This window comes from Oryzias latipes, chromosome 11 (assembly GCF_053564925.1).
Source record: "Oryzias latipes strain Hd-rR chromosome 11, Olatipes_Hd-rR_3.1".
Classification (NCBI taxonomy): Eukaryota; Metazoa; Chordata; class Actinopteri; order Beloniformes; family Adrianichthyidae; genus Oryzias; species Oryzias latipes.
The window spans coordinates 24,453,775-24,480,822 of NC_136247.1; the positions used below are offsets into that span (position 1 = coordinate 24,453,775).

At 40.3% G+C, this 27,048-nt stretch overlaps 1 protein-coding gene across 1 annotated transcript in view; it reads left to right on the plus strand.

The window, feature by feature from the left end:
* Positions 1-898: 898 nt before the first annotated feature.
* The window catches only part of med30 (mediator complex subunit 30), a 52,396-nt gene continuing 26,246 nt past the window's right edge, over positions 899-27,048 (plus strand). Inside the window, exons 1-4 of the mRNA XM_004073754.5 lie at positions 899-1,033; positions 1,667-1,884; positions 3,494-3,652; positions 14,171-14,278. Of these exons, the coding sequence (XP_004073802.1) occupies positions 1,729-1,884; positions 3,494-3,652; positions 14,171-14,278 (423 nt within the window). The 5' untranslated portion in view covers positions 899-1,033; positions 1,667-1,728. The remainder of the gene's footprint in view (positions 1,034-1,666; positions 1,885-3,493; positions 3,653-14,170; positions 14,279-27,048) is intronic.

The window sequence follows — 27,048 nt, forward strand, 5'->3', positions numbered from 1 at the left end:
CCTGCCTGCCTGCCTGCCTGCCTGCCTGCCTGCCTGCCTGCCTGCCTGCCTGCCTGCCTGTCTATCTATCTATCTATCTATCTATCTATCTATCTATCTATCTATCTATCTATCTATCTATCTATCTATCTATCTATCTATCTATCTATCTATCTATCTATCTATCTATCTATCTATCTATCTATCTATCTATCTATATTTATTTAACTTACTATATTTACATTTTAACTGGAATTTGTTTTGTTTTTTACTAAAGATTTAAAACGTGTAGTTCTGCATGTTTAATAATAAAAAATGTTCTATTCCAGTTTGGATTATTAAGACTGAGAAGTTTTGTCTCTTTAAAAAATGACGACTAAAAAACTTTATGAATCACTGACATTTTTTCATGACATAAACGTAAGAAATGTCTATTTGTTTGACATGTTAAAACCAGCTTTATAAAAACAAACAAAAACAGCAACAACAAAAATAGGTATCTAATATATTCAGAATTTTGATTTTGACATTAAACAAACAAAAAAACAACAACATGAAACTGGATTACAAATGTAAAAAGTAGACAAATGGAAATTCAGATTCAGTCTTGAGACCTGGGCCATATATATTAGTTTGTATACTTTTGATTGAAACAACTTCAAAAATAATTTTAGATTTACAGTACAGAAAAAAACTATTTTTAGTTTGTCTGTTACTGTTTATCTTTTTAAAGCAAAAAAAGTGTCTTAATCTTTTTAAATCACACTCTTAGACTGTAAAGATACTTTGTTGAATAATATAAATCTTACAAACAAAGATAAAAAAAACTTTTTTTTTTAGTAACTGAGTAATCATGATTAATTCGCTTTAACAATATAGAAAAAAATAGATGCCGTCTGTCATTTCCTTCCCCTAGTCTCTATGTCGAGATTACCGTGTTCTCGCGATACTTGAAGTAGCAGCAAGAGCAGGGGGACCTGCTGGGAAGCAGCTGAGCTGAGGACCTCGGGACTTCACATGTCAACAAAAGATAAAAAGAAATAACACAACACAGGTAGTTATTAACGTCGTCTAATAATCTGTTTATAATCGTGGACAATTAATTCTAACGCTAATCCGGAAGTCACTGTACGAATGTAAACAATACCAAAAACAAATGCAGAGAAAGTCTGAACTGACGTGTCTTTACTTTAGCTAAGATCTCGTCTAAACATGTGAGCTATTCAACTTTACTTAGCCAAACATGTTTGTGACATGTGGTCCAGGATTTTACATAGACTCGCTTTTCTGGTGTATGCGAATGTTTAGGGATATTGACTTATTTTAGTAGGATGTGAGGTTAGCTTACTGCTTTATGATTATGAGTCTGTCAGCTGCTTAGTGCTACAGTTAGCTAAGAAACCTTTTATTTTGAAAAACTTGAATTTTTAAAACCGTTTTTTATTTGAACTCAAAATAAAGATATCTAACACTAGACTCTGATCAGCTTTTTTATTTGGTTATTTATGTTAGATTTTTTTTTAATATTTAGCTTTTTTTGTGTGCTTGATTGTTGTTGTTTTAAGTGACGTTATAAATAAAGTTGGGTTGTAATTTTTCTGTATTAACCATTGCTAAGTTTTTTTTTAAATTTAATAATGAAACGTATCAAATGAGCTTTTGTAAACCTATCTTTTTCTCTTCATAGGCATGTGAAGGTCTCCCAACCTGGAGCTTTACCTCTTCCCCTCAGCATCTTCATCTGTTTCCATGACAACCCCTCCACTAGCGCCACCTTTCGGGGGTCAACAGGCCCAGGCAGGCCGAGATGTCAACACCGCCTCACTTTGTCGGATCGGACAGGAAACCGTCCAAGACATAGTCCTGAGGACCATGGAGATATTTCAGCTGCTGAGAAATATGCAGGTGAGGCTGTGTGCTCACATCACCTGTTTTTTATGCAGCTTTCACTCGAAAATGTTCAGCATTAAGAGTTGTAACCTATTTAACATTAAAGAAACCCAAGTAAAAATATCCTTACACTAGAGCACTAGCAAATATAGAGAAAAAAAAAACGTTTTTTTTTTCTTGCAAAAATGAGCCATGTGATCTTATCAACATGCTGCAAAAGGCTTTACATGTCATACTAAGAACCAGACCAATCATTTATGGCCTCTTTATGGGAAAGTTGTTCTTGGGTAGTTTCATTTGAATCATTTGAAATTCTCTACAAAGTCCTGATGTGCTTAAATAATATCCAATGATACCTTATGTGTTTATGGGAAATTTGTTTTTTAACAAATTAATTTGTTGGTTCACAGGTGGAGGAAAAGGGGTTTAGAGAGAGAGAGGGAAAGAGAGAGGCTGTTTAGGTCTTTAAGCATGTTTAGCAGAATGATGAGGTTTAAAATTGGATTGAAATCATCCACCTTCTTTTTCCTCATAAAATCCATTATTGTGTTGAATTTGTTGTTCCGTAGAAATCAGCTCACTAAATGACTAATCTGATTTACAAAATCTCACAAAGAGAAAGCACTTTGGGGTCTTTATTTTACGAAGTAGAAGAGGTCGGGGACTTTGGGATGGGGCTGTCCATCACCTAGGCTGAAGTCGCCAAAGTAGTCGATGAGCTCCTTGGTTGGCGAGGCGCCAGGAGTGGATGAGGTCCGCCCTGAGTGCCTTAACTCTCCGGAGGCTGTGGGTCAGGTCTCAGCTGACACGTCCGCAGCATCACGTGGCAGACGGGTGCAGATTCCCCTTTTCATCTGAAAATCCCAGCTCGGAGTAGAGCCGCCGCTGCTCCTCCACATTGAGAGGAGCCAGCTGAGGTGGCTCGGGCATCTGCTTCGGACGCCTCCCTGGGGAGGTGTTTCAAGCATGTCCCACTGGGTTGAGGCCCCGGGAGAGACCCAGGACACGCTGGAGAGACTACGCCTCTCGGCTGGCCTGGGAACGTCTTCAGGAGCTGGAGGAAGTGGCCGGGGGGAGGGCCATCTTTGCTTAGACTGCTGCCCCCCGCCCCAGATGACCGGAAGAAGATGGATGGATGGATGGAGAAGCACAAGAGAACTACAGCAGAAAAGCCACGTCTCTGAGTCGCGAGCAAATGTTTCAGGATGACCCCAGAAGCAGTTTCTTTTGCTTGGAGAGTTGAATTGTGTGAAATCTCGTGACCATTCCTCAATTCTGCCTCATTCCTGCGTCTTGTAGCTCAGTTCCTGCCTTGTCCGTTAGATGAGATTTTCATGTTTCTCCCTGAAACATAGAAATGAATGGGATTGTTACAGTAACTGCAGCGGTTGTGAATAAAAAATAAAAACAGGAGAAAACACGTTTTTACTCACTTTCTTTTCTAATGTATAGGATGTTTCTTTTCAGGCATAAGTGCCCCAAAGGCTTGTGGGTGTTCTTCAAGGAAATAAGTCTTTGTTAGTCTGGATTTGCTTATCATCTGTTTTGGCTCATTTCTCCTCATGTGATGCGGTTCTTTTAGGAGTAGCATTTCTCTGATGTTTCGTCTGTTGCTTCCTCTCAGTTGCCCAACGGGGTCACTTACCACCCGAACACCCACCAGGACCGGCTGGGAAAACTGCAGGAGCATTTACGGATGCTCTCTGTGCTCTTTCGCAAACTACGCCTTGTTTACGACAAATGTAACGAGAACTGTGCCGGGCTGGAGCTCGTACCGCCAGAGGTGAGTCACTCACAGACATTTACAATTTAAAAAAGAAATAAATAAAAATGCTGCTCTCATGTCAGCACTTTCCTTTAAGGAGTATTTTCCATTTTCTTGTTGAACCACCGCAGCTTCCTGATAAATTCTGGGTTTGTGTCTCTTTGATTTTGATTTGAAATTTTGATTTGAAATGGTTTATTTCAAGCAATCAAATAGGAATAATACACAAAACAATACAATCATCAGTTATACATTCATATAATTAGTTATATTAATAAATATTGTTTGAAAGGGAGTGGAAGGAAGCAAACTTATATAATCCCACCCCTGTTCTACTGTAACCATTTTATTACATGATTTATCATCATCCGGTTCATAACTTTTATCAGACAGAATTAATAATCCTGAAATATCAATAAAGCACATGACAAAGATGAATTGCTTAAATTATTTTGTAAAAAATAACTTTTAGAAATCAACATGGCAAATGAAGATCAGTTTTCCAAAATATATGCAGATTATGTTACTTATAAAAGTCATTGATATTATTAAAAATAAATACTATATCAGCAAAATAGACATAACACTGTTTCAGAAATTTTCATAACAAAAATTTGATCAAGTATCAAAAGTTAATAATATGTGCAAAATTATGTTTCATTAGGAAAAATCATGAATCAACTTATCAATTTTTTGGAGCAAGTGAAGTAATATCATTAAAGGTCAATCAATTTAACCATTTTTCAATAATTTATTAATCATTTGTTTTATAGTTTGTCTGTTACTGTCAAATGACAGTAACAGACAAACTATAAAACTATAAAACAGACAACAGACAAATGAATTAATCTGTCAAATGACCAAGGTTGGTATTTCTTCTTCTGCTGATTAACAGCTCTTCACTGAGTTGAAGCTCGTTGTTTAGATGGCTGCCTTTAACTTTTAGAGGAAAAACAGAAACAAAGTTAGACGTAAATAAAAAAAAATTTACCACCAAACTCTTTTTGTTGGGCCAGTTGAATGTTTGCTGAATCACAAAAGACAAACAGGAAAAAAGGTTTAATGGAGTCACTTCATCCTCCAAACAAACCCCTATTTTTGTGTTTTATTAATGATTACTTTCATTCTTTGAGCAGAAATGTACTTGAATTTTCCGCATTATTTATTTCTTGCCATCACCTTTTATCCCTTACTTGATTAAATGTTATCACTGATCAATTTAAACCAAAATTAGGTTGATTTTTTTGGTCAAATATTTCGCCTCCATCGCTATTTTTGACTTACTTAAAATGTTTTATCGACACGTTTTTTTCTTTAACTTTTGTTTTCGGTTTTTGACCCCTAACCTTTTTCTGCTGTTTTTTCCCACATGTTGGTTTTTAGGAATATTTAAAAAAATCTTTTTGTTCCTGTGCAGAACACTTCATTAAAACAATCCTGCACAGAAGTAGAAATTAATAGTAGCAAATCGAAGGAAATTAAAAAACGTTTGGTTGGTGCCATATAGGAGTAGAAAACTTTTCTTTAAGGCATCTCTACGAAATTTCACACACAGGCTGCCAGGTTAAGTCTACAACAACAACCAGGATTTGTTGACCTTTGACCTTGGGAATTTTGAATTTTTCTTCTGTACCTTCTACAGATTTCAGCCTCTAACTCCTTGGGCATTATCATCTTTGGGAAATGAGATTTTGAACGCCGTTAGCTCGTTGAAGTGCTCGCTAAAGTGGCGTTTTCCTGCTGCTTACATATTTTCTTTACTGAAATATTGTGAACATTGAATGCATGAATCGTTGTCTCCGGCTGAACGAAACAATACGACAAACGAAAAGGAATCCAAAAAATCGACCTTCACCAATTCTTCTAAAAATGACATAGATCTGTTTGTCAAATGGTTGCTATGGAGATAAAACCAATAGAAAAACCACCTTTTTTGAAAAATGTGTATGTTTTTTGTTTAAAATTTGGTCATCTCTGAAGAGGGTGGCAGGACAGGAGAGGGGAGGGCATGTAGCCGCCAGTCAGGCAGTGAGGGCGGGTCAAAAGGGGTGCAATAGATTTTTCATCTATTTAATTATCGCTAAATTAGGGAGCCTTCTGTTTGGAGGCATTTGTTTAACCCTTGTGCTATCTTGTGGGGTCCAGATGACCCCACTCCCAACGTTTACGGTTGGGAGTGGGGTCATCTGGACCCCACAAGATAGCACAAGAGTTATGGAGACAACCGTCTTGGTAACACTCACAGAAAGACTCACTTCCACCGTGGAGCGCTAACGGTTCAGCGTCCCCCTGCCATTGGTCGAGTTGCACGATTGCAGAAGCTCGTCACCAATTTCTATAGATTGCCTCAATCACTGTTGGTCTGCGGTTTGAATCCAAACCCGTGATGCTGTTCTTCCTGTGACATTTTCCTTCGCTCCACCGCCTCTCCGTCCACCTTCAAATGTTTGCCCTCGTTCCCCGTCGAGCCTCCAGCAGCCCCGACCAGCCGGCGAGCCAGCTCGCCGTGTTTGTTTGACGCTTGGTGGATTTTGGAGCCGCCCCGCACGCCATCTATCACCCGGGGGGATGCAGATGGCTGCTCAACAGCCGCTCACCATTGGCTGCCGGAAACAGGAAGTGGAATCAATGACTCGTGCAGCGCGACCTCATCGCAGTCTCATTAGCGGCAGATCCGTTTAACGAACAGCTGGACCAAGTGCCCATGTCGGCATCCCTCCATCGCCTTCTTCACCTCCCCCAGCTGCCGTTTGGTGCACTTTTATTCCTTTAGAAACAGTTTACAAATCTCCAGCATCTTCCTCCGTTTTATTCTTCTTCTCTTTGTTCCTGCTCGTCTTTTTACCCCCCCTCTCTTCACTGCAGCTATTTTGGTTTCTTTCATTTCCTCATCTCCTTACCCCCCTTCACCCTGCTGTTTTTCTTCCAGCTTTGATATTTTTCTTCCCCTTCTTTTCTAACCTTTTTCTTTTTTTTTCTCGGGAAAGCAGCCCGGAGAACTTCATTAGCCTGTTCTTTTCTGTCAGGCTGAAAACCACATCCATCTTTGTGTAAAACAGGCCGAGGTTGTGACTTACAGAAAATAGACACATTTAAGCACACAGACACACACACACACACACACACTCGCACAGCACGCTTTCCATCAATCTTTCCCGACCCTACTCAGCACATTTCATTTTCCTCCTGGAGCTGCCAAAGTCTGCCCACTACCTCGAAAATTCAATATTTCATTGGCTTTGCTTTCAAAATGATGTTTTGGAAAAACTTGAATGTTGTCCTTTCTTCAGGTTGTTTTGAGTTTGTGGGGGGGGGCTGAGCTCATAGTTTGGTATAATTTCCCGCACATGTTCTCGGTGTCTTACCCCCCTCCTCTAAGTTTACAGTTTGGTGTGGAGCTCTGCCAAGAGTTTCAGAGAAACGAAACGATTTTCCCACTTTTCTTTTTTACACCTTCTGGATTCTTCCCTCACGGCTTCATTGTTTTTTTTGTTTTTCTTCTCTTCATTTTTTTTCTCTTTCCTTTCTCAACTGTCTGACTTCTTGCCCAGAACCTATAATTCCTTTAAAATGAGGACAGACGGTCCTTTAAAATCTCACTACGTACATTTTGCCCTCTTTTTTCACGTATGAAGTTTCAGTCTTTGGTGATTAATGCGTGATAAGTCAGAATTGTTTCTTACGTTTTTCGATGTGCGCAGATGTCCGTAGAGGTCTTCAGCTGTCGGGTCTTTACGTGAATTTAGTTTTGAGCTGTTTAACAATTTTGGTTGCTATAAAATTACGCAGTTTACGTAAGGGTTAATTTCCTTTGAAGTATGCATTATTACTTTTTAACGCACGCCGTGAGGAGGACGGTTGCTTCCGCGAAATGCTTTAAAAAGTAATAACGCACACTTCGAAGCCCATTAACCCGCTTATACCATGGTCACTTACATATTAACAAGTTTTTATTCCTTAATTCTTGTTTTTCTTCCGATTTGCAGTCAAGATTCTGCGATGTATATATATATATATATATATTTTTTTTTTTTTTTTTTTATTTCAGACTCAGGTGGTCCATAGGAGGAAAAGAGAATAAAATAAAACATAAGATACAAATACAGTATTTATAATAAAAAGTAAAAAGATATAACTTAAAAAGAGTATAATCGCTGTATCCAGTGTTTCCTTAGGGCAGAAGTGTAGCGGCATGAGCTTCTTTTGGGATCAGTCAGAGACATGATAATTGAGTTCTTAGATTTGTCCAGGCGTTCCATGAGGCTGTATGTAAGCTTACGCAGTAGAGCTTCACAGGTGGGGATGTGAGCGTCCACAAACAGCTGACTGGCTCTGTACCACCTGGGCACCTGTAGCAGAAGCCTAAAAGCATCATTATAGGCCACCAAGAATTTGTGGAATGTCCCACGTCCATAGTTCCACCAAAGAGGGGCCGTATACAGAGGAGTGCAGTAAGCTCTGAACAGCGAACACTTCACTTGAAGAGAACATGCACTGAATTTTCTCATCAGCATATTTGCCTGAGCATAGAGTTTACAGTACTGTCTCTGAATGTCTCTATCATCCCTCCAATCGTCAGTAATGAAATGTCCAAGATATTTGATAGATGATGTTTGTTCCAGAGGCGTTCCACAAAGCTTAAAAACAGGAAAGTTTACATTTCTGTCGTCTTTGGTCCTTACGATCATTACTTTGCTTTTGGAGGGATTGTATTTTATGTCAAAGTCTCTGCCATAGTCAGAACAAACTTTTAAAAGTGTTTGTAACCCAGCACTGTAGGGGCTAAAAATGACAAGGTCATCAGCATACATAAGATGATTAAAGGTTTGACATCCAACAACACATCCAGTTTTGCACAGATTCAGATTAGTGGATAGGTCATGAATATACACATTGAATAGAAATGGAGAGAGGATCCCCCCCTGTTGAACTCCATTGCTTACATAAAAAGGCTCTGATAAGACATTGCCCCATTTGACTGCCATTGTTTGATTAGCATACCAGAAAGCCAGGAGTCGTACAAGATATTTGGGCACTCCTCGATTAATTAGCTTCTGAAAAAGCTTGAGGTGGTTGACCCTGTCAAAGGCCTTAGTGGCATCAATAAAACACAGAAATACAGATGTATTCAGATGCAGGTATTTCCCAACTATTTCCTGTAACGCGTAGATACACATATCAGTGCCAAGGCTTTTTTTAAAACCAAATTGGTTCTCACTTGTTAAAAGATGCACTTCGAGTCTAGTCAATAAAACATATTCTAAAATTTTTGAAATGTTGCTGGAAAGGGCAATCGGTCTGTAGTTCGACAGACTATTTAAACTGGCGGTCTTGTCTTTGATGACGGGAATTAAAACAACTGAGAGAATTGAATCAGGCAGGACTCCATGGGTTAAAAAGCCAGTGAAACACATGGCCAGCAGGGGCAGTAATTTAAAACTTGAATATTTTAAATGCTCGACTGTGATGTCATCAAGACCACATGCTTTGCCTTCTTTTATCTTTGAAATTGCATCTTGAATCTCACTTGCACGAATAACCATTGTGTCTGTAAAATCCACATTGTCAATAGAAACTGCATGACTTTTTACCGAATTAAGCAGGTCAGAATAATGCTTACGCCATAAATCAGCAATGTTATCAGCACCACATACACCTTCAATGTTGGATGGCAATGAAGTTTTACGATTATTCATACAATTAACCTCCTTCCAGAATTTATGGTAATCATTATTTTGTAGACCTCTGGCCAGAGAGTCTGCTCTCATCATGTTTTCTTGCCTTTTGAGAATGCGAAGTGAATATTTGAATCTAGCAGTAGTCATTTTCTTGCTCTCAAACAAGGCACCTTGACGAGGCTTCCCAGCTTCATGCCAGAGTCTGAAAGCGTCCCTGGCTGCAGCATGATGTTCAGCTACAAAGTCATTCCAGCCTGGCTTGACAGTCCAGCTTTTAAGACTCCTGCTTCGTAGGCAAAGACTACTATCTTTTACAGCTTTTACTATATTTTCATAGAGTTTACACAATTCATTGCAATGAGTAGTATTTTTGCAGTTTGGATCACAGCATGCCAGCGCATCCCTGGGCAATTTTACAGCCTGCAGCTGAGCATCGGTGGTTGCCGTGTATTTATTGATGTCCTCATTTGTAACTTTGGACCAATCAAGTTTATCTGTAAGATCGTTATTATCTTTCGCCACAAGAGATGGTACATTTGCCACATTTAAGGAGAAGATTATTGGTATGTGATCAGAGGTAGCCAAGTTATACAGGATTTCTATGTTACTCAGAGAAGCATGAGCATCCGTAGTACAGATACAGTGGTCCAGCCATGAGGTGGAATGCCAGGCATCACTGATATAAGTAAAGCTTGTATCTGGGAGAAGTATTTTACTTGATAAGGTGAGATTATTTTCTTCACAGTAAGAAGTTAAATGATTACCAAATATTGATGAGTCATCTGAGAGATCAGCATTAAAATCTCCCATAACAAACACACAAGTGGAGCTGCTATCCTCAATATATGCTTTTATGAATGCTAATTTGTGCAAGAATTCGTCCTCCAATAGATTAGACTCATAGGGCATGTAGACATTTAGAATTGTAAATTTCTTTTCATCAATGTCGATTTCCAAGCCAACAGCCCAATCAACATTAAGCCTCACAACATTAACAGCAGCATCATACTTAACATTCCAGAGGATAGCCACGCCCCCAGGAATTCTACCTCGAACGATTCTGGTACTCAGATCAGTGGTGGATTCACCAGCACCATGGAAATCCACATGTAATGAGTTTAGATTGTCCAAGTCCTGTTTGGCAAGCCAAGTTTCTTGCAAACATAATACATCACACTCATTCAAAAGCTTATCAACGACATAGCGACTGGATTTATCTGCAACACTGTGTCCAGTCCGCAAGCCACGCGTATTATATGATACAATCCGCATGATGATTTGTTGTCAAGTAAGACGACACAAGAGGTTTAGGCGTTGGATTCACCGCCATCCCCCACAGGAACTGAGGCCTTATTCACACTCCGAGTGATTTCTGGGGCCAGAGAACCTCTGGCTGCAGAAGTTTGTTCTTTCCGGCGGGGTTCATAGTAGCGCCTCACATAAACACCATCAGGCCAAAGCTCAGGCGCGTACATGTCTGCCACAGCGTTACATTCAGCCGTTATGTGAAAGGAGCTGAATCTTCCATGAACAGTCTCAATTTTCCTGCATTTAACTTCCCGTCCCATCTTGCCTTCCAGGTACTTGTTAAGTGTAACAGCATCCAAACTTGGGTCAAATTTGGTTGCAAAAACACTCACCATCTTCGTCTTCACTGCGTGAATATTAGAAACAGAGGCAGTTCCAATAATACCGGGAGTTTTGCGCGCACGACCAGCTGCGCGATTCACTTGCGGCTTTGAAACTGAAGCAGGTTTTACATCCATTCCTTTCTGCCGGCGTCCTTCTCGCACAACAACACTCCACAGTGGCGTCGGAGCTTGTCCTGCAGGCTGTTTGGCCTTACTGCACGTTGGTTCCTCGGCGTTTGTTGACTCAGCACCGCTGAGTGGTTCAGCGTCGGCGCGCTGCTGCTCCATCATAGTGATCCGGTTGTCCATCGATGTCGTTACAGCATGAAGATTTTCATAAGCAGTAGTTTGAGACTCCAGAGTGAGTTTCATGCAGCGCATGTCATTGTTTATTTGCTCCATCCGTGCCAGCAGCGCTGAGACATCAACATGGTTGAATGACACAGGAGGCAGTTCATCCAAATAGTGCGAGACAAATCTTGGAATATTGTCCCCACACTCGTTTAGCACTTTCAAACAAATCTTTACGTTGTTAATATCCTTTTGCGTGCCTTTGTGAGTGATGCAGCGTTGAGAGGTATTAGGGCAGACCTCGAACAAAACTTTCTTTGACGATTCAATTCGCTCAGAGCTGAAATTGTTTGTTACAAGTAAAACAATTTCATCATGACTCAGTGTTCTCATTTTCACGGCAATAAAGTTTAGGAGTTCGTCTTCCACAAATATCCTACCATCGCTGGTTTTAATGATCTCCGGTTTAATGCGGGAGAGACCTGAAAGACGTCTTTCCTCCTCTGCTGCCATCGTTTATCAGCAGATCTTTCCGATGGGTTGAATAAAGCATCAGTTCAGAGAGAAAGTTCACCTCTTACGGCTTGTTTTTTTCCAAATGATGAAGCAAAAGGTTGTTTTAAAGAAGCCGGCGCAGTGATACAAAACATTTAAGCTAGTTGACGGAACTTCTTTTTTCACCGTGCGGTTATCCTGTGGTATATCACTTTTTAATGTACACCCAGCAGCCAATCAGAATCGAGTATTCACCCAGACCATGGTATAAGCTATTTTACAACGTTTACATGCAGTCTAATGTAAATCTTACCCAATTGTGCGTGATTTTTGCGAGATTCAAATTTGTGGCTGTCCTCAAGCGTTCCACGTCTGTCTAATGGACCTTTCACACATGAACCACTGATGTGTGACTTTTATATCGCGTATACGGCACACATATCACGTTCAAATGACGTCATTGACATACAAATCACTAATAAATTGCAGATAAACAGCGCAATAATCACGCACGCTTCATGTTCTACGTTGGTTTAGGTGTTCTTTGCCTGGTTTATTCGAACTTCTTCTGTGGTTTTAATGTGGTTCATTCCTGATACATCTCTGAAATTTACGTGAACAACCACAATTTTTCTCCCTTCTTCCACATAAATTCAATTGTGACCAATTTTCATCTGTGCAATATCACAAAATGCACGTAGTGGCGTTGTGACACGGCCTTGAGATTTGCTCACTTCAGCTTCACCTAAAACACCCGTCCATTGGTGTTTCCATAGTATGACGCAGTTTTTTGGCCAGTTTACAAACATTTTTTTTTTAAATTATGACTTTTAAGTCGTAAATTTACGACAAAAAAAGTCATAAATGTTTAATTATGAGATCTTAAGTTGTAAATACACGAGAAAAAAATCCAGTAAATTTACGAGTTTTTTCTTCTACATTTAGGAGAAAACTTTTCTTTTTTTCCCCCGTACGGTTAAGAGAAAATTTACGAGATTTTTTTTTGTACATTTACGAGAAAAGTTTGGCATTTTTTCTCGTAAATTTTGTCTTTAAACCTTGTAATTTTACTTTGTTTCTTTTTTTTGGGTGTCCCTAACTCTTCATCGTACCATAAGAATTTTGGTGCTAAAATGCCAAATCCTGGTTCCGTTTGCCTTTTTCAGGGTCCAGCTGTACAACTTTAAAGACCCATTCTGGTACAAACTGTGTTTTGGGTGTTTTTAACATGCTATTGTGGGATTTTTTTCTAAAGATGGAGGACATTTTAAAAAGAAAATCAAGCATAAAATTATTTACTTCTCTATTTAAATGGTTATGAACCAGGAGCAGGCAAAATAAATCCAGTTAGAAAAAGATCCTATTTAGGCTGGGCGGGGCACAAAGGATCCATAAACGTCTGTTTTCCTCGTCTGAGCTGGAATCTGGATAAAACTGAATGGCTGGATATTTCTGATATTGCTCGCCATCTTCATTGCATCGATAATGTTAGGTTGGCGGTCCGCTCGCACTCCATACCTAACATTATCGAGGCAAATATCTGATGAACTCCTGCCGCTCTTCAGAAACTACGTCCCAGAAATTTGGGCTGAAAACATTATAATCATAACTAAAAGAACACTGGAAACGATTTAGATCAAAAGATAATAGGAGTGGGAATTTAAGCCAAAAGTGATGTTTTAGGAAAGATTTCACAGTTTACATCACAATTATTTCTAGTTGTTGGTGGAGGATTATTTTCCTTTTTTTTTTAAACCCATATATCATATTTTGATTAAGTTATTTGCAGTCTCTTAGCTGAGACAGTTTTATAAAAATATTTTGTTTTTTAAATTGGGAGCTGTCGAACTAATTTCGGGCTAATCTTGCTTCTAATTCCTGCCAACAAAAGCAGAAAAAAACTGTTCCACTTGCAGACCACTAGGGGGCAGTGTGGTGCAGAGCAGCAGGCCGTGTTTGGCCCCCCTCCTCCCCTGAGCTCTCAGGAACGCTGCACGCCCGAAGGCTCTTGCACATCAGCCTTGCAGTGGTGTCAAGCAGACAAGGTCAAGCAAACAGAGCGTTTAAAAATGAATCAATTTCCCATCCGCTGTCTCATCTTCTGACTGTGTCCTGTGTCTCTGTGACACTCCGTCTGCACGCGTGCCAGAGATCACACACATTTTCCCTTCTGCAGCAACACTGATGTGGACACACACACGCGTGTGGGAGGACATGCATTTCTGTTGCTTCTTTCTATAGATTCAGGATTCTGCCGTGTGAGGCGAACCTTTGTAGAAGCCCCCCCCCCCCCCCCCCCCCCCCCCCCCAGACAGTCGAGTCCTGAAACTATTGAAGTCGCAAAACGGCGTCGTGTAAAACAATCTGACACGGCGGCCTGTGGAAGTTCTCCTCCTGCTGTAAGTAATCCGGACAAATGTTCGCTTTGGTGTCTGTTACAGCAACTGATACCTTTCGTGGAAGATGAAGGATCCAAACGCGAGAGCCGCTCAGGAGGGCAGAGCCGGCCGGCCAGCGAGGAGAGGAGGGAAATCGTGGAAGTCAACAAGGTATTGTGTTGTGGGGCTTTGTTTCCCTGCAGGTTGGATTTCCAGGAAATTACAACCCGAGAAAGCAAACATTTGTTAGGGGTCGGAATAATCGCCTTTCAGGAAGCCAAAAGGATTTGCAGTTTAATGTTTTAGAGCTGTTCTTCTTTAGGCCTCAGACCAGTTCATTATCAACTAGTAATTCCACAGACCACCCAATTGTTTTTATGTTTAAGCGTCCGGTTTCTATTTTTCATATTAAAAAGGTCCAACAGGTTTTTGTAAAAACACTTAAAAGCGTCTGTAGATATTTTATAGAAAATGTAAGAAAACAAAGTTGTTTTTAACTTGTGAAATTATATTATTAACAAAATTATCCGTTTTTTTTCATATAGTGCCGTTTTAGTACTTCATCAACTCACTTCAGAGTTAGATTATCCCTTAGATTAACTATAGTTTATATGTATATATTTTTAACCTTGAATTGAATTTCTTTTTAACACAGGGGAGTATTTTGTTTTTTAGTAAGTTTTTTAATGTATGTTAATGAACATCTGCAGTTTGTTTAAACTTTAGATTTCATGCAGGGCCCATGTAACCGTAAAAATGAGAACCGGACGCCAACTTCAGCTTCGTCTGAATTTTAAAATGTGGCGGGTAAAGAAGTACAAAAAATGAACACATCACAAAAACTATGACGTAGTGATAGAACCGGCTTAAAAAAAGAAAAAGAAAACAATTGGATTAAAGATTTAAATTATGAGGAAAAATCCAACTTTTTACAAGAATAAAATACCAAAATAATAAGAGAGAAAGTTTTTAAAATAAAGTGTTACATTTAGCTTGTAACATTACAAACGTTATCTGTTTCGTTGAGCTTGCAGACGATTGAAAGAAATGGGATGTGTCACACTGCTTCAGATTCTCGCAGACTAAATGTTAAAAATTCTTTTCATAAAATTACATCTTTATTTAAAAAAAACAACACATTTTTAGATAAAGAAATAAAAAAGTGGTAGCGATCCGCAGCCCAGGGGTTAAGGAGCACTTGTTTTAGAGGATCATTTAAGAGGAGACTTGTTTTCCACTCCAATCTGTTAGTATAAAAGAAGGTATTAGAAATGGTAGGAACATAAAAATGTCAAATATGCTTACTGAGTTTAGAGTCACCAAAATGTCAAAAACAAGCCTCAGATTGAGCTTTTTTGGGTGTGTTGAGGGTTTTTTATTCATCGTGGAATGTGTGAAGCCTCACATACTTTGAAAAATCATTTTACAAATTCAAATCTTCTATTAATGTAATTAATTGATGCTTTGAGGTTTTTAAGTTGACAATTTAAACACCTGTCCGGGGACTACAGAGGAAAAATAGCCTTTGGGCTTATTCTGGCGCATTGCAGCCATGCTTTTAATGTGCACTATCCCTGTTAAATAAATGATTACCTAATAATACCATAAAACTTTTCAATTCAGTGGAAGTCCAGTTAAGCAGACCAATGAGAAAGATGTAAGAAAAACCTTAATTTTGAATTCTTGAGGTACAGATATCCGTTTTCTCGCATCTAGAAAAAAAACCCTCCAAAAAATATTTAAAAATCAACTATTTTTTGCCGTAAATGTACTTAATTTAACAAATCAGTTCATATGCCGTGTCTGTGTGTGAGGTTGAAACTTCGAAACCAGAAATAAAAAGTCAGTCTGCTTGTCAGAAACATATATCACTTTAGATCAAATCTAATGATCCACATGAAAAACTGGCCTCCTTTTTGGCCTCTGAGTTCCACTGTTCTGGTATCCCGCTGCCGGAGGAAAGAAAGCCTCATGAAAGCTAAGACCTAAATGAGTTGTTCAAGTTTTGGCTGGAATTAAAAGGCTTTTCCCTAACATCATTTTTATCATCTAGCAAAGCCTCACAGATGTTCCTGCTTGATCGTTTTTCTTCAGTCAAACTTCCAGAGCCTGGCTCTCTCAGTGCCTGAGCCTCTTTTGTCCCGTTTTGTTCACTTGAGCTGAAAAATATTGGATTTGCTGAAGTGGCCACCAGTCTAAATGATCAATGTATTACAACAATAGTCGTCTCTATGGGCTTCATACCGGTAATTGTATAAGAACATAAAATCAAAGAATTCAATAGGTAATGGCTAAACTAAACTAAACAGACATAACTAAATTTGGAATTCCCGCCCTAAGACCCTCCTTCTCGGTAAGAAAAAAATGTAAAACGGAAAGGAATTAGCTTATCTAACTCTACAACTACATGTTTAAATAGTTCAGCAGACGGGCTTCATCCAGATGGTGTTGGGGGATGGCTGGGGGGGCCGAGATGAGCCAGAGGAAGGATCCACGGCCAACTGTAGAAGCAGTAGTAGAGACGACGTACATGGTCAGGTATAGGGGCACAGACGAGCCAGAGGAAGGATCCACGGCCAACTGTAGAAGCAGTAGTAGAGACGAGGTACATGGTCAGGTACAGGGGCAAAGACGAGCCAGAGGAAGGATCCACGGCCAACTGTAGAAGCAGTAGTAGAGACGAGGTACATGGTCAGGTACAGGGGCAAAGACGAGCCAGAGGAAGGATCCACGGACAACTGTAGAAGCAGTAGTAGAGATGAGGTACATGGTCAGGTACAGGGGCACAGACGAGCCAGAGGAAGGATCCACGCCCAACTGTAGAAGCAGTAGTAGAGACGAGGTAAATGGTCAGATACAGGGGCAAAGACGAGCCAGAGGAAGGATCCTCGGCCAACTGTAGAAGCAGTAGTAGAGATGAGGTACATGGTCAGGTACAGGGGCACAGACGAGCCAGAGGAAGGATCCACAGACAACTGTAGAAGCAGTAGCAGAGACGAGGTACATGGTCAGGTACAGGGGCACAGACGAGCCAGAGGAAGGATCCACGGCCAACTGTAGAAGCAGTAGTAGAGACGAGGTACATGGTCAGATACAGGGGCAAAGACGAGCCAGGGGAAGGATCCTCGGCCAACTGTAGAAGCAGTAGCAGAGACGAGGTACATGGTCAGGTACAGGGGCACAGACGAGCCAGAGGAAGGATCGACGGCCAACCCTATAAGCAGTAGTAGAGACGAGGTACATGGTCAGGTACAGGGGCACAGACGAGCCAGATGAAGGATCCACGCCCAACCCTAGAAGCAGTAGTAGAGACGAGGTACATGGTCAGGTACAGGGGCACAGACGAGCCAGGGGTGAGGACCACAGCCAAGTACAGGAGCACGGACTTGCCAACTGGAATCTGGAATTCCCCCCAGGTCCCCCGGAGGACCCGGGAGGACCAAGTTAAGACAGGACACTTCTTGTCTTAGCTTATTAAACACAGAAACCTGGCTTGTAGAAGTGCAATTAAAATGTAAATCTAATGCCGCAGAATTGAAAATAAATTTGTTTAGTGTTAAAAAAAGTAACAGAGGGTCTCTGACTCTTTAAATGTGTCAAATTTCTCAATATAAGGTACGTATTTTAAATTTAACAGCATCATATAAAAATAAAAACAAACAGAAGAGAAATACATTTGAGTGAAAATTCAACCTTTCTGCTGCGATTCACGGCCATCCCACTCAACAACATATTTCTCCATTTGCCTTTAGAGACTGCAGAAAAAAACAACATTTTTTCAGTCTGCATGAAAAAGCAGAGGACACGTTAGAATTAAAAAAAAAAACACAGACAGAAGGCCAGGCAGGCATTCTGGCTTTAATCAAAAATGTTTTATATGTTTAGACAATTTTAATCACTGTCATGTATAGTTTATAGTTTATAGTTTCATTGCATTCAATATGTCTGTTTAACAACTTTAAAAAAAATTTAAAGGTTCAGATTAATGAATCGCATCTTTTGACTAATACCGTTTCCTTCCAAAATACAGTTTGCAGCATCTTAGTTTGCTGGATCTGAAGCGCCCATCCCTGCCAAACCGCTATTTGATTTTGGTTAATCTTTTGTCAGGATTTTTACTATAAAAATATATTTGTTTGTTACAAAAACTGTTTTCATGTAAATACAGATTCAAACCGAACAAAAATGAAATATTTAGTAAGTAAATGTCAAAGGGTTGGGTTTGTTTAGCCTAAAAAAAATACAAAAAAATGACTTATAGGGAAAAAAAATTCATGTATTTTTATAAATAAATATTTTATTTTAAATTGTTGCAGCTCTGCTCTGTGCAGATGCATGATGGGAAGTCAAAACCCAGGAAACATCTGAATATCTGCCTGTTTGATGATCCTTTTAAGGTGATGCTCCTGGAATTACAAAACATTTGGCATCCGTCAGTGTCCATTATGTTTATCCCATCACCGTCTTTGGGCAACTGTTGGAAAACGACATCAAAAACCGTGTCAAAACAAAACGACATGAAATTGTCTCATCTGTGAGAAACGCCGACAGCTTCGAGGAGCTTTAGATCTAAATTTAATATAAAAACATGTGAGGTGCAGAGCCTGTAGCTATGATACCTAGATAATATCTCCCAGCAGTGTTTGATCGGAGTTCAGTTGTTATGAATGATGGAGCGAGCCAGACTTTGAGGAAAACTTCTTCATGTATTAGTTAGAAGACTTTTTTGGTGGGGTTCCTTGTCTGCCTTACATACAATTTTTATTTGTTCTTTAGTGCTGAATAGAAAACAAAAACGCGTATTATTTCTTCAGAGACCGGGGTGTTCTCGTGAACTGGTTTCTGAGGTTGTGCTGGTTAAAAAATCCTCGTCTCTCCTCGTATTATGTTGAGTCTGTACAGATTTGCTGCAGTGAGAACCGTTTCAGCAGCTTGGATCACCCGAATTCCTAAAGATGCTGTGATCTTAGCAGCTCAGTGATTGATTGCAGGAACCAAAGTCGGGATCAAACGGATCCCACAGAGATGCCACACCCACAACAGGAACAGCCAGCTCATGTAAACAAGCAGGGAAGTGGACAAAACCAGATGGACCAACAGAACTTTGTTTGGACCTTTTATACAAAGCTGACATTTGGATTTTTGCTGTAAGTTTAAGAGGCGAGACATGAAAAGTTAGGTTTTAAGGCTCCGTAAGGCAGCTTTATTTGCTTTTTATGTTTATACATATACCTAGTTATTTTATAAAAACCATTATGCAGTCTGTTCCTATTCAAGACTCTGAACTAAAGCAGCTGAAAGTAGCTTTCCCTTCTGGTTTACCTTTCTTCCTCATGTCTCGCGCTGGGTTTGTGTCCCATCAGTAGATGTGATGAATATTTGTTTACATGCCACCAATTGATTAATTAGTTTGCAGCACTGCTTTAAATTCAATTCTGAGTTGAAATTGCAGAGTTCGGTTGGAGCTGCATTTTCTTAACAGTTGGTGAACCCTTGTACTATCCAGTGGGGTCCAGATGACCCGATCCTTACATTGACGTGTTATCCCTACCATGACAAAATGGCGTATACTTATATAGCGCCTTCCTTCCTACAAGGACAAAGCGCTTTACAGTCACAGATCCATTCACCCAGTCACACACACATTCACACACACATTCACACACTGGTGGCGGCTCCCCTGCCAAACACAGGCGCCCGCCTACCACCAGAGGCAAGGTGGGGTTCAGTGTCTTGCCCAAGGACACTTCGAGTCATGGGCGTACAAGGCGGGAATCGAACCTGCAATCTTACGATCATGGGTCGACCGCCCTGCCGCTGCACCAGGGCCGCCCTATCCAAAGGTGGATGACGGTGAAGAGGATTTCATGTAATCCATGGACACCAGTAAAGATAACATATTATTGAAGGAAAAATGGTTTAGTGCACTGTCTAGTGGGTCTAGATGACCCAACTCCCAATGTTAAAATGCCTAGGATAGCACAAGGGTTAAAAATAACAGATGGAAGATCGTCACAATTAGTCCCTCTACTGCAGATGTATGTCTGAATGCTGAAAGCATCCTGCTTTAAATCCTTCTGCAGGTAGCTGGTAAATGTTAGTAGCTAGAGGTCATGAAACCAGTTTCAGCACAACCCGTTGCCCCTCATTCAACACTTCAATGGGATCCATTGTTTCAAATTTAGTGAAGTTTGGTTGATCTGTTAAAGAGTTAGTTTATTGCCAGAATTTTGATTACCATACATTTTTTTAATAAGTAAAGAATTCTACTAATTACCTAAATGGTACCATTTGACTTGTGGTTTCCAATGCTGACAGAGATCCAGTTTGTTAAATCTTGCTTAAAACATGTTAAATGCAGAAATACACTAGCATTCTGTGTTTTCAGTGTTCACCAGCAGAGTTTAGCTTCCCTCGGCAGAAACGTCAAATGGTTGATGGTTGTGAAACTTGAGTGTCATCTAAGATGTCAAACAGTACTAGGAACTACAGAGGTACTAGAATTGGACCCTGCGGTATTCCATCGGACATGTTGACTCTCCACTGTGTGTTTGCTCCCCCACTTCTTAAAACTTTTGTTTTCAAGTCATAAATGTGACATTTACAAAGCAAAAATATTTCAAAGGATTCCTGTAAAATAATCCAGAGACTGCCGGAATAAACTCTTCATGATAAACGAGACTGAATGATCTGAAGTGAATCATGGTGTCCTGGTTTTCTCAAAAATATTCATGATTAGTATCAATTCAGTAATAGAAATTTAGAATCACTATGAATGGGGGGCAACCAGACCTCAGTTCTTGGTATTGTAAGTACAGGTTAACCGCGTTTGACCATCACAGACTCTCATATCCCGCTAACTGTAAATGCATTGATTGGGTCAAATCATTCTTAGAACACCAAATATAGTCATTAATGCAAACTGCATGAGAAATTCTGCAAACTGTTTGCAGCTTAAGCCTTAGTCACCTGCTCCCGTACGGGTGTTGCGGGTTTTTGGGTCGTCTGGACCCTTAGAGAAGAGTTGCTGCATCTTAAGGGGAGCACAGGTGTGTCTTGCACTTCCCTAAAACTCGTACGGCCACCTCGAGGGGATGCCATTAAATGGAACGTACCATTGTCATGAGTGTGGTAAGTCTTTGGTGAAGTATTTGTAAAGCTAATGGAAGTTAAATTAATTTATGACATATGGATGATGTTGCCATATGATGCCCTTATGCCAGTCGTTAGTAAGTAGTAAATTGTGATTACTTACTACCTCTGACTAAGGCTTTATAGGTGTATAGTGAGAAGGGAAATTGTGATGGTGGATAGCTTTGTTGTTCCAGAGGAAGGGATGCATGCTTTTCATAGTCTTTGACTTTTCCAGCTTCCTCCAATAGTCAAAAATCACTTAGGTTTGGCTGATGGGTAAGTCTAAATGTGAGATTGTTATTGTCTAGTTAAAAGAAATGTGTAGATACTATTGAGATTCATTTTACACATCCGTCTGTCCGTCCATCTATCCACCCATTCAAACCTTAGCCTCGTTTCCACTGAGTGGTCTGGTACAGTCCGGTCCAGTTTAGAATGGTCCAGGCAACTCAGGCGAGTGTTTCCATTGAAAGTGCGACCGTCACGGCACATGGAGGATGTAGATCGAATACGTAGTTTTGCGTTATAGTGTACAGCAAAAGTCAAGCTATCAACAGCATCAATGGAGGTCATCCAGCAGCTGTTTTTTTCCCGCTTGGCTTTTGGTACTTCGTAGATACAAGGCATTTAGTGTTTTAGATAAGATTGGGGACGGTGAAGAGGAATACACTGACGCTGGTTTAATGCTTTCTTTTGTCGTTAAGAGCTTCTGCCAATCAACGGTTTTCATCGTGTGACAACAGTGGCTAACCCAGAGGTGGGCACTGAGGGCCGCATTCCTGCATGTTTTCCAGCATACCCTGCTCTGGCATGTTCTGATTGGCTGGACACACCTGAACCATGTAATCAGCCATGAGTAGGGCAAGACTATCTGGAAATCATGCAGACACACCGGCCCTCGAGGCCTGGAATTGCCCACCCCTGGGCTAACCGGTCCGTGTTTTTTTTCTATGGACCTACAAGCAATGAATAAAAAATAAAAAATAGTCTGGTTTGGTCTGGCTTAATGGGTTCATTTTATAATAGAATGCTTAAAATACCGGACGGGAACGCTCCGTGGACACAAGGTTTAAGATACATGAATAATGATCTTTTGTCTATTAAAGGAATAAAACAGGATTATTATGGCAGTTGCACCACAGCTGTAGATAAAACTAATATAAACGTTTGTCTGTCATTGGAAATCTTCTCTTAAAAATTGTAGGTGGTAAAGGCCCTCTAGAAACAACCATTTACTAAATTAAAAGGGAAATAGACAAATCCCAACTGTTTGTTTGAAGAAACACATTTGTATCAACAAACAGGAGCCTCTCTGCATGAATGTAAAAGCTTTAAAACTGACAGAAACACACTCAGCTTTCAGAAAGGAATAGAGGAACTGCATTTGTTTGTTTCCGTGTTTGAGTGGGCACAGCAAAATCCCTCACACAACACAATGAAGGTGACATGCAAAATGTGGCCGCCACTCGCCGGCTGGCAGCTATATTTGTTACTTCTATTGGTAATTAAATCATCAGCCTTCTCTGACATTTACTTTGTAAATAATTTAATTGTGTAGCAAAGGGCGTGTGGTGTAGAAGGAGAAAAATTACTTACTGCTGTTCCCCCGTTTTTGTGCAGCAAATTTGTAATTTTATTAGCTTTTGTCAATAAGCACTGCAGCTCATGAAGTGATTGGTCATCTGCGTTTACAGGCTTCCCTTTTCATTTGTCATTCATAAAGTTTGCAATGTGATCCATAACATAAAGGGGTTTACCTAGATCAGTGTTTTACTGCCTTTTTTTCTGATCTAAAAGATGACAATTTCACTCGTTAGTATCATTTATTAGGTCAACAAAATATACATTTCGGACATATTCTCGTGTCTAATGAAAAATAAGACTTTATTAAGGTAAATTTAAAAACTTTATTTGGTTGTAAAGTGAGTTGGAGCTTTAAAGAAGACTTTGTTCAAATTTTATTTACAAGAAGACTCACTGATACTAAGATTATTGATGCAAATGTTGAATTACAGAATAAAAAGACTGAAGATGCGGCTTACACCAAATAAAAATGTAAATGTAGCTTAGAGTAGACATTAACTGTAAGCTTTAGTCCCAAATTCGCTAACGGGTGGATACAAGCTGTATGTGGGAGAAAAACAGTACGCAGATGGCCTGCCTAAAAATATCAAGATCCTAGACCGCTGGGTGAGCCCATAGAGGGTCAAGGGTCATGTTCAGCCAGGCGACTTATCTACGGGCACATTGCAGCCGAGAGGTCGTAGAGAACACTTATACAACACATAAAGGTAAGGGTGAGGTAGGTGAGACGCACGTGGGTCGTACTAGAATTTTAGAATTTTAATGACAGTTAGAAATGAGGATATTAGACAGAGTGTAGTCTGGGTGTCCTATGGGCACTTACGTATTACGCTACATTCATACACGGTCAGTACGGCCAGTAGGGCTGCATGATATGAAGACTTGTGATTTATATATATATATATATATATACATATATTTATTTATATATAAACATGATGGTTTTTCTGTCTGTGCATGTGTGTAAACCTTTAATTTAAACATTTATTGCGGTTCATGCCGTCTTATGCAATACAATATTGCAATGTTGATACATTTTTGATTTATTGTGCAGGCCTAAAGTAAGGACTCCATACGTCAACATCATCCGAACATCATCATTTCGTTAGCCTAACAAATACTTCACAATACACGTGGCACACACTTGACAATGGTACGTTCCAATTTCATGATGTTTCTTCAAGTGGCCTTAAGATTCAGCTGCTCCTCTCTATGACCGTCCATGGGCCAGAACTACCCAAAAACCCACAGCAGCATTGCAAGTTAACCCACATATGGGTGCAGGTGACTAAGGCTTTAATAGCAAAAGTCTTTGCTCAGTTTTTAAGTTGGCACATTGTAAAACAAATGTTATTTGGTGTATCTGGAATTGGTTGCCTTCATCTCTTCCTCTTTTTGTGATCTGAAATAATCTTTGGTATCCTGTTCTGGGTTATAATTAACGTCACTTTTCTCGTTACTGTCCCTCATGACATTTTACCAAAGTTTGAGCTGAGCCTCATGTACACCTTCTGATGTTAAATTGGAACCCCTGTTTTTGTTGCATTACACTCGCTGTTGACTGGTTTGAATCCCAGCTGAATCCTAGCACCTCAGACTTCCCCCTACAGTCCAAAACCATTCTTAATAGGTTAATTGGTGACTGTAAATCGTCCCATAGGAGTTTATGTGGTTGTCTCACTGGCGACCTCACCAGGGTATACGGCGCCTTTGCTCTTCTGTATCTGGGAGCGTCAGGTCCAGTATTGTGGATGGATGGATGGATGGATGGATGGATGGATGGATGGATGGATGGTGTTCCTGAAGTCTGAACAGATTTTCAGTGCAGCCCTCATGTGCCTAAAACATTTCTGGCTCTGATCGTGTCCAGCTGCACGACAGCAGTAGGAATCGCTAGCTTTGGGGAGTTCAAGCGGTTGTTCAGATCAGTAAAGGGAAAGCTGCAGTGGGACAAGGGAAGCAGATGTTTTGTGGCCCAGCAACATCTGCTGCTCTCACTTCAGCCAAATAAGATGGCGACGGATGGGAAGAGGTAAAGAAGGGAGAACCAAAGATATAAAGGGAAGACAAGGAGAAAAGGGTCAAGAGGGAGCCAAATGACAGAGAGCTGTGACAATGAAAATGCTGATGGAGGAAAGGATGGAAGATTTGAGATAGAGGGGAAGAAAGAGGGGTGAAAAGAACATATTCAATTTATATGAAAAGAGACAGAAAAGCCTTTTCCAGGTGAGGAAGGCGTTTGACGCAGGATGGATGACCAGACAGATAGCCGTGTTGTCAGAAGGGGGTTGATGTGTGAAGTGGAGGATAAAGGGCAAAAAAGAGGAAAAATAAGTCCAAAACGGCATCTGTGTGTTACATTTGGAATAAAAAAAAAAAAAAAAAAAGGACAATGTGATAGCAGAGGAGAACCAAGGTTTTAGCGATGTGCAGACCCTGAGGGACAGGTGAAAGATTGATGAGAGACCAGACTGATAGATCCACAGACACGCGGGAATTGTCAGTCAAGCCGCTCCATTTCAGATAGTGTCTTCAAAAAGGCATAACAGAAAACTGATGAAATTCAGCTGCGACATGGAAATTTGGAGCTTTCTGTTACACAATGGTGACAGAGGGAAGATTGATGCATGAGCCAGAAGATAAGCATCCCCGAAACTCTGCAGCTGATACGTCAAACTGCTTTAGCTTTAGAAATAGTGACGACGGTTTTGTCAAAAAATACATGTATATTAAAAGAGGCAAATATGAATGCACTCGTCAGAAAACACGACACGGAGCATTCTAATAGGAGCATGTGATAAGGATGGCTATTTAATTCAAAGATGACAACTTTTTTCTTTCCTTTTTGGATAAAACACTTTCAGTTGGGGGCTATATTTACCTACCATTAACCAAAAAAGCTGAATCCATGTTATGTGGAGCATAAAAAACTGGCATTTCAGTCCAACAATCCATGCTGAACATTCCCCGCCTAATCCTCGACAACATCTCCATCGCGGTGTTCCAGCTCCTTTATTAGAAGAGCGGCTCTTTGGTTCCACCCGAGGGATGTTGGGAAGATTAGGGATGTTTTTAGAGCTCACAAACCCTTTTGTCTTCCAAGGACGTTTTCAGGAGAGATGGAGAATGTTTGGTGGAATGGGTGTTAACTCACTGGAGCGCCATCAAAAGTGTCAGTCCAGCATTATTTCCGCATCCTGTGAAAACGCCAGATAGAGGCTTAGTAAGTTATCACTTTTATGACAAGAAAGGAAGACAGAGACATGTTTTATTGAGTCTTACATCGTTCCCTCTTCATTCCTTGGTGTGTGTTAAAACGAACCTCTTCCAGCCCAAACAGGAATCCTGCACCGTCTTTGATTCTGCCGTGTGAATTGGTTTTGTGGTAGGGGGGGGAAAAAGCAGCGTGTTAATGCAGTCCAATTACTGAAGTGCCACAGGCTAAGACTGCAGCTGCCAGACACCATCATACAGTATCTGAAGAAACTAGAAGAAAGAACTAACAAAGTGTTTGATTTGGAGTTCCCTTCACCCGATGCTGCTCCTATAAAGCCACCTTTTCAACCCTTCTGTTCTCCATGATTTGCATCCTAAATGGCATATTTCCTCCTACTTTGATACGAGCTGTCTTGAGTGAGCGGGCCACACCGACTGCAACGGTGACTCATCGTCTCAGCACATCAACTCAGCACATCAACACATGTTCAGCCAGTCGACTTAAAATGTGTCTTTTAGGAAGATGTCCTTCTTTTTTTCCATGCGTGACCAATTTGTCAAATGGAGAGCAAGTTTAGCAAAAAAGACAGGCAACAGATTCGTTTGAAAGTAGTTTAACGCATCGCTGTCACACCAACCTGTCTTCTATTAACAAGAGCCTTACAAGACTTGAGGAAGCAGCAAAGAATTTTGAGCTTTGAGAGTTTTTAACCCTTTAACACTGAAGGTGTCGCCGGCGACGCTGAAATAAAACACGCTCTTTGACCTACCGTGATTCCTTTGACCGTTTACGCTATCAGTGTAAATCAGCTGATTCTGACGTGAAGAAAAGCGGCTTTGCGTTTGAAAAGTGTTGCATATCAGGTCAAGGCTGCTTTTCACCACTTCAGATTTACGTTAATGGTTGAAGAGTTACGGTAGTCCAATGAATGTCGACACTGAAGCTACAGCCACAGTGTTTAACAGTTAGCCTTAGTATAGCCTTAAATCATCTAGAATTACTGTTT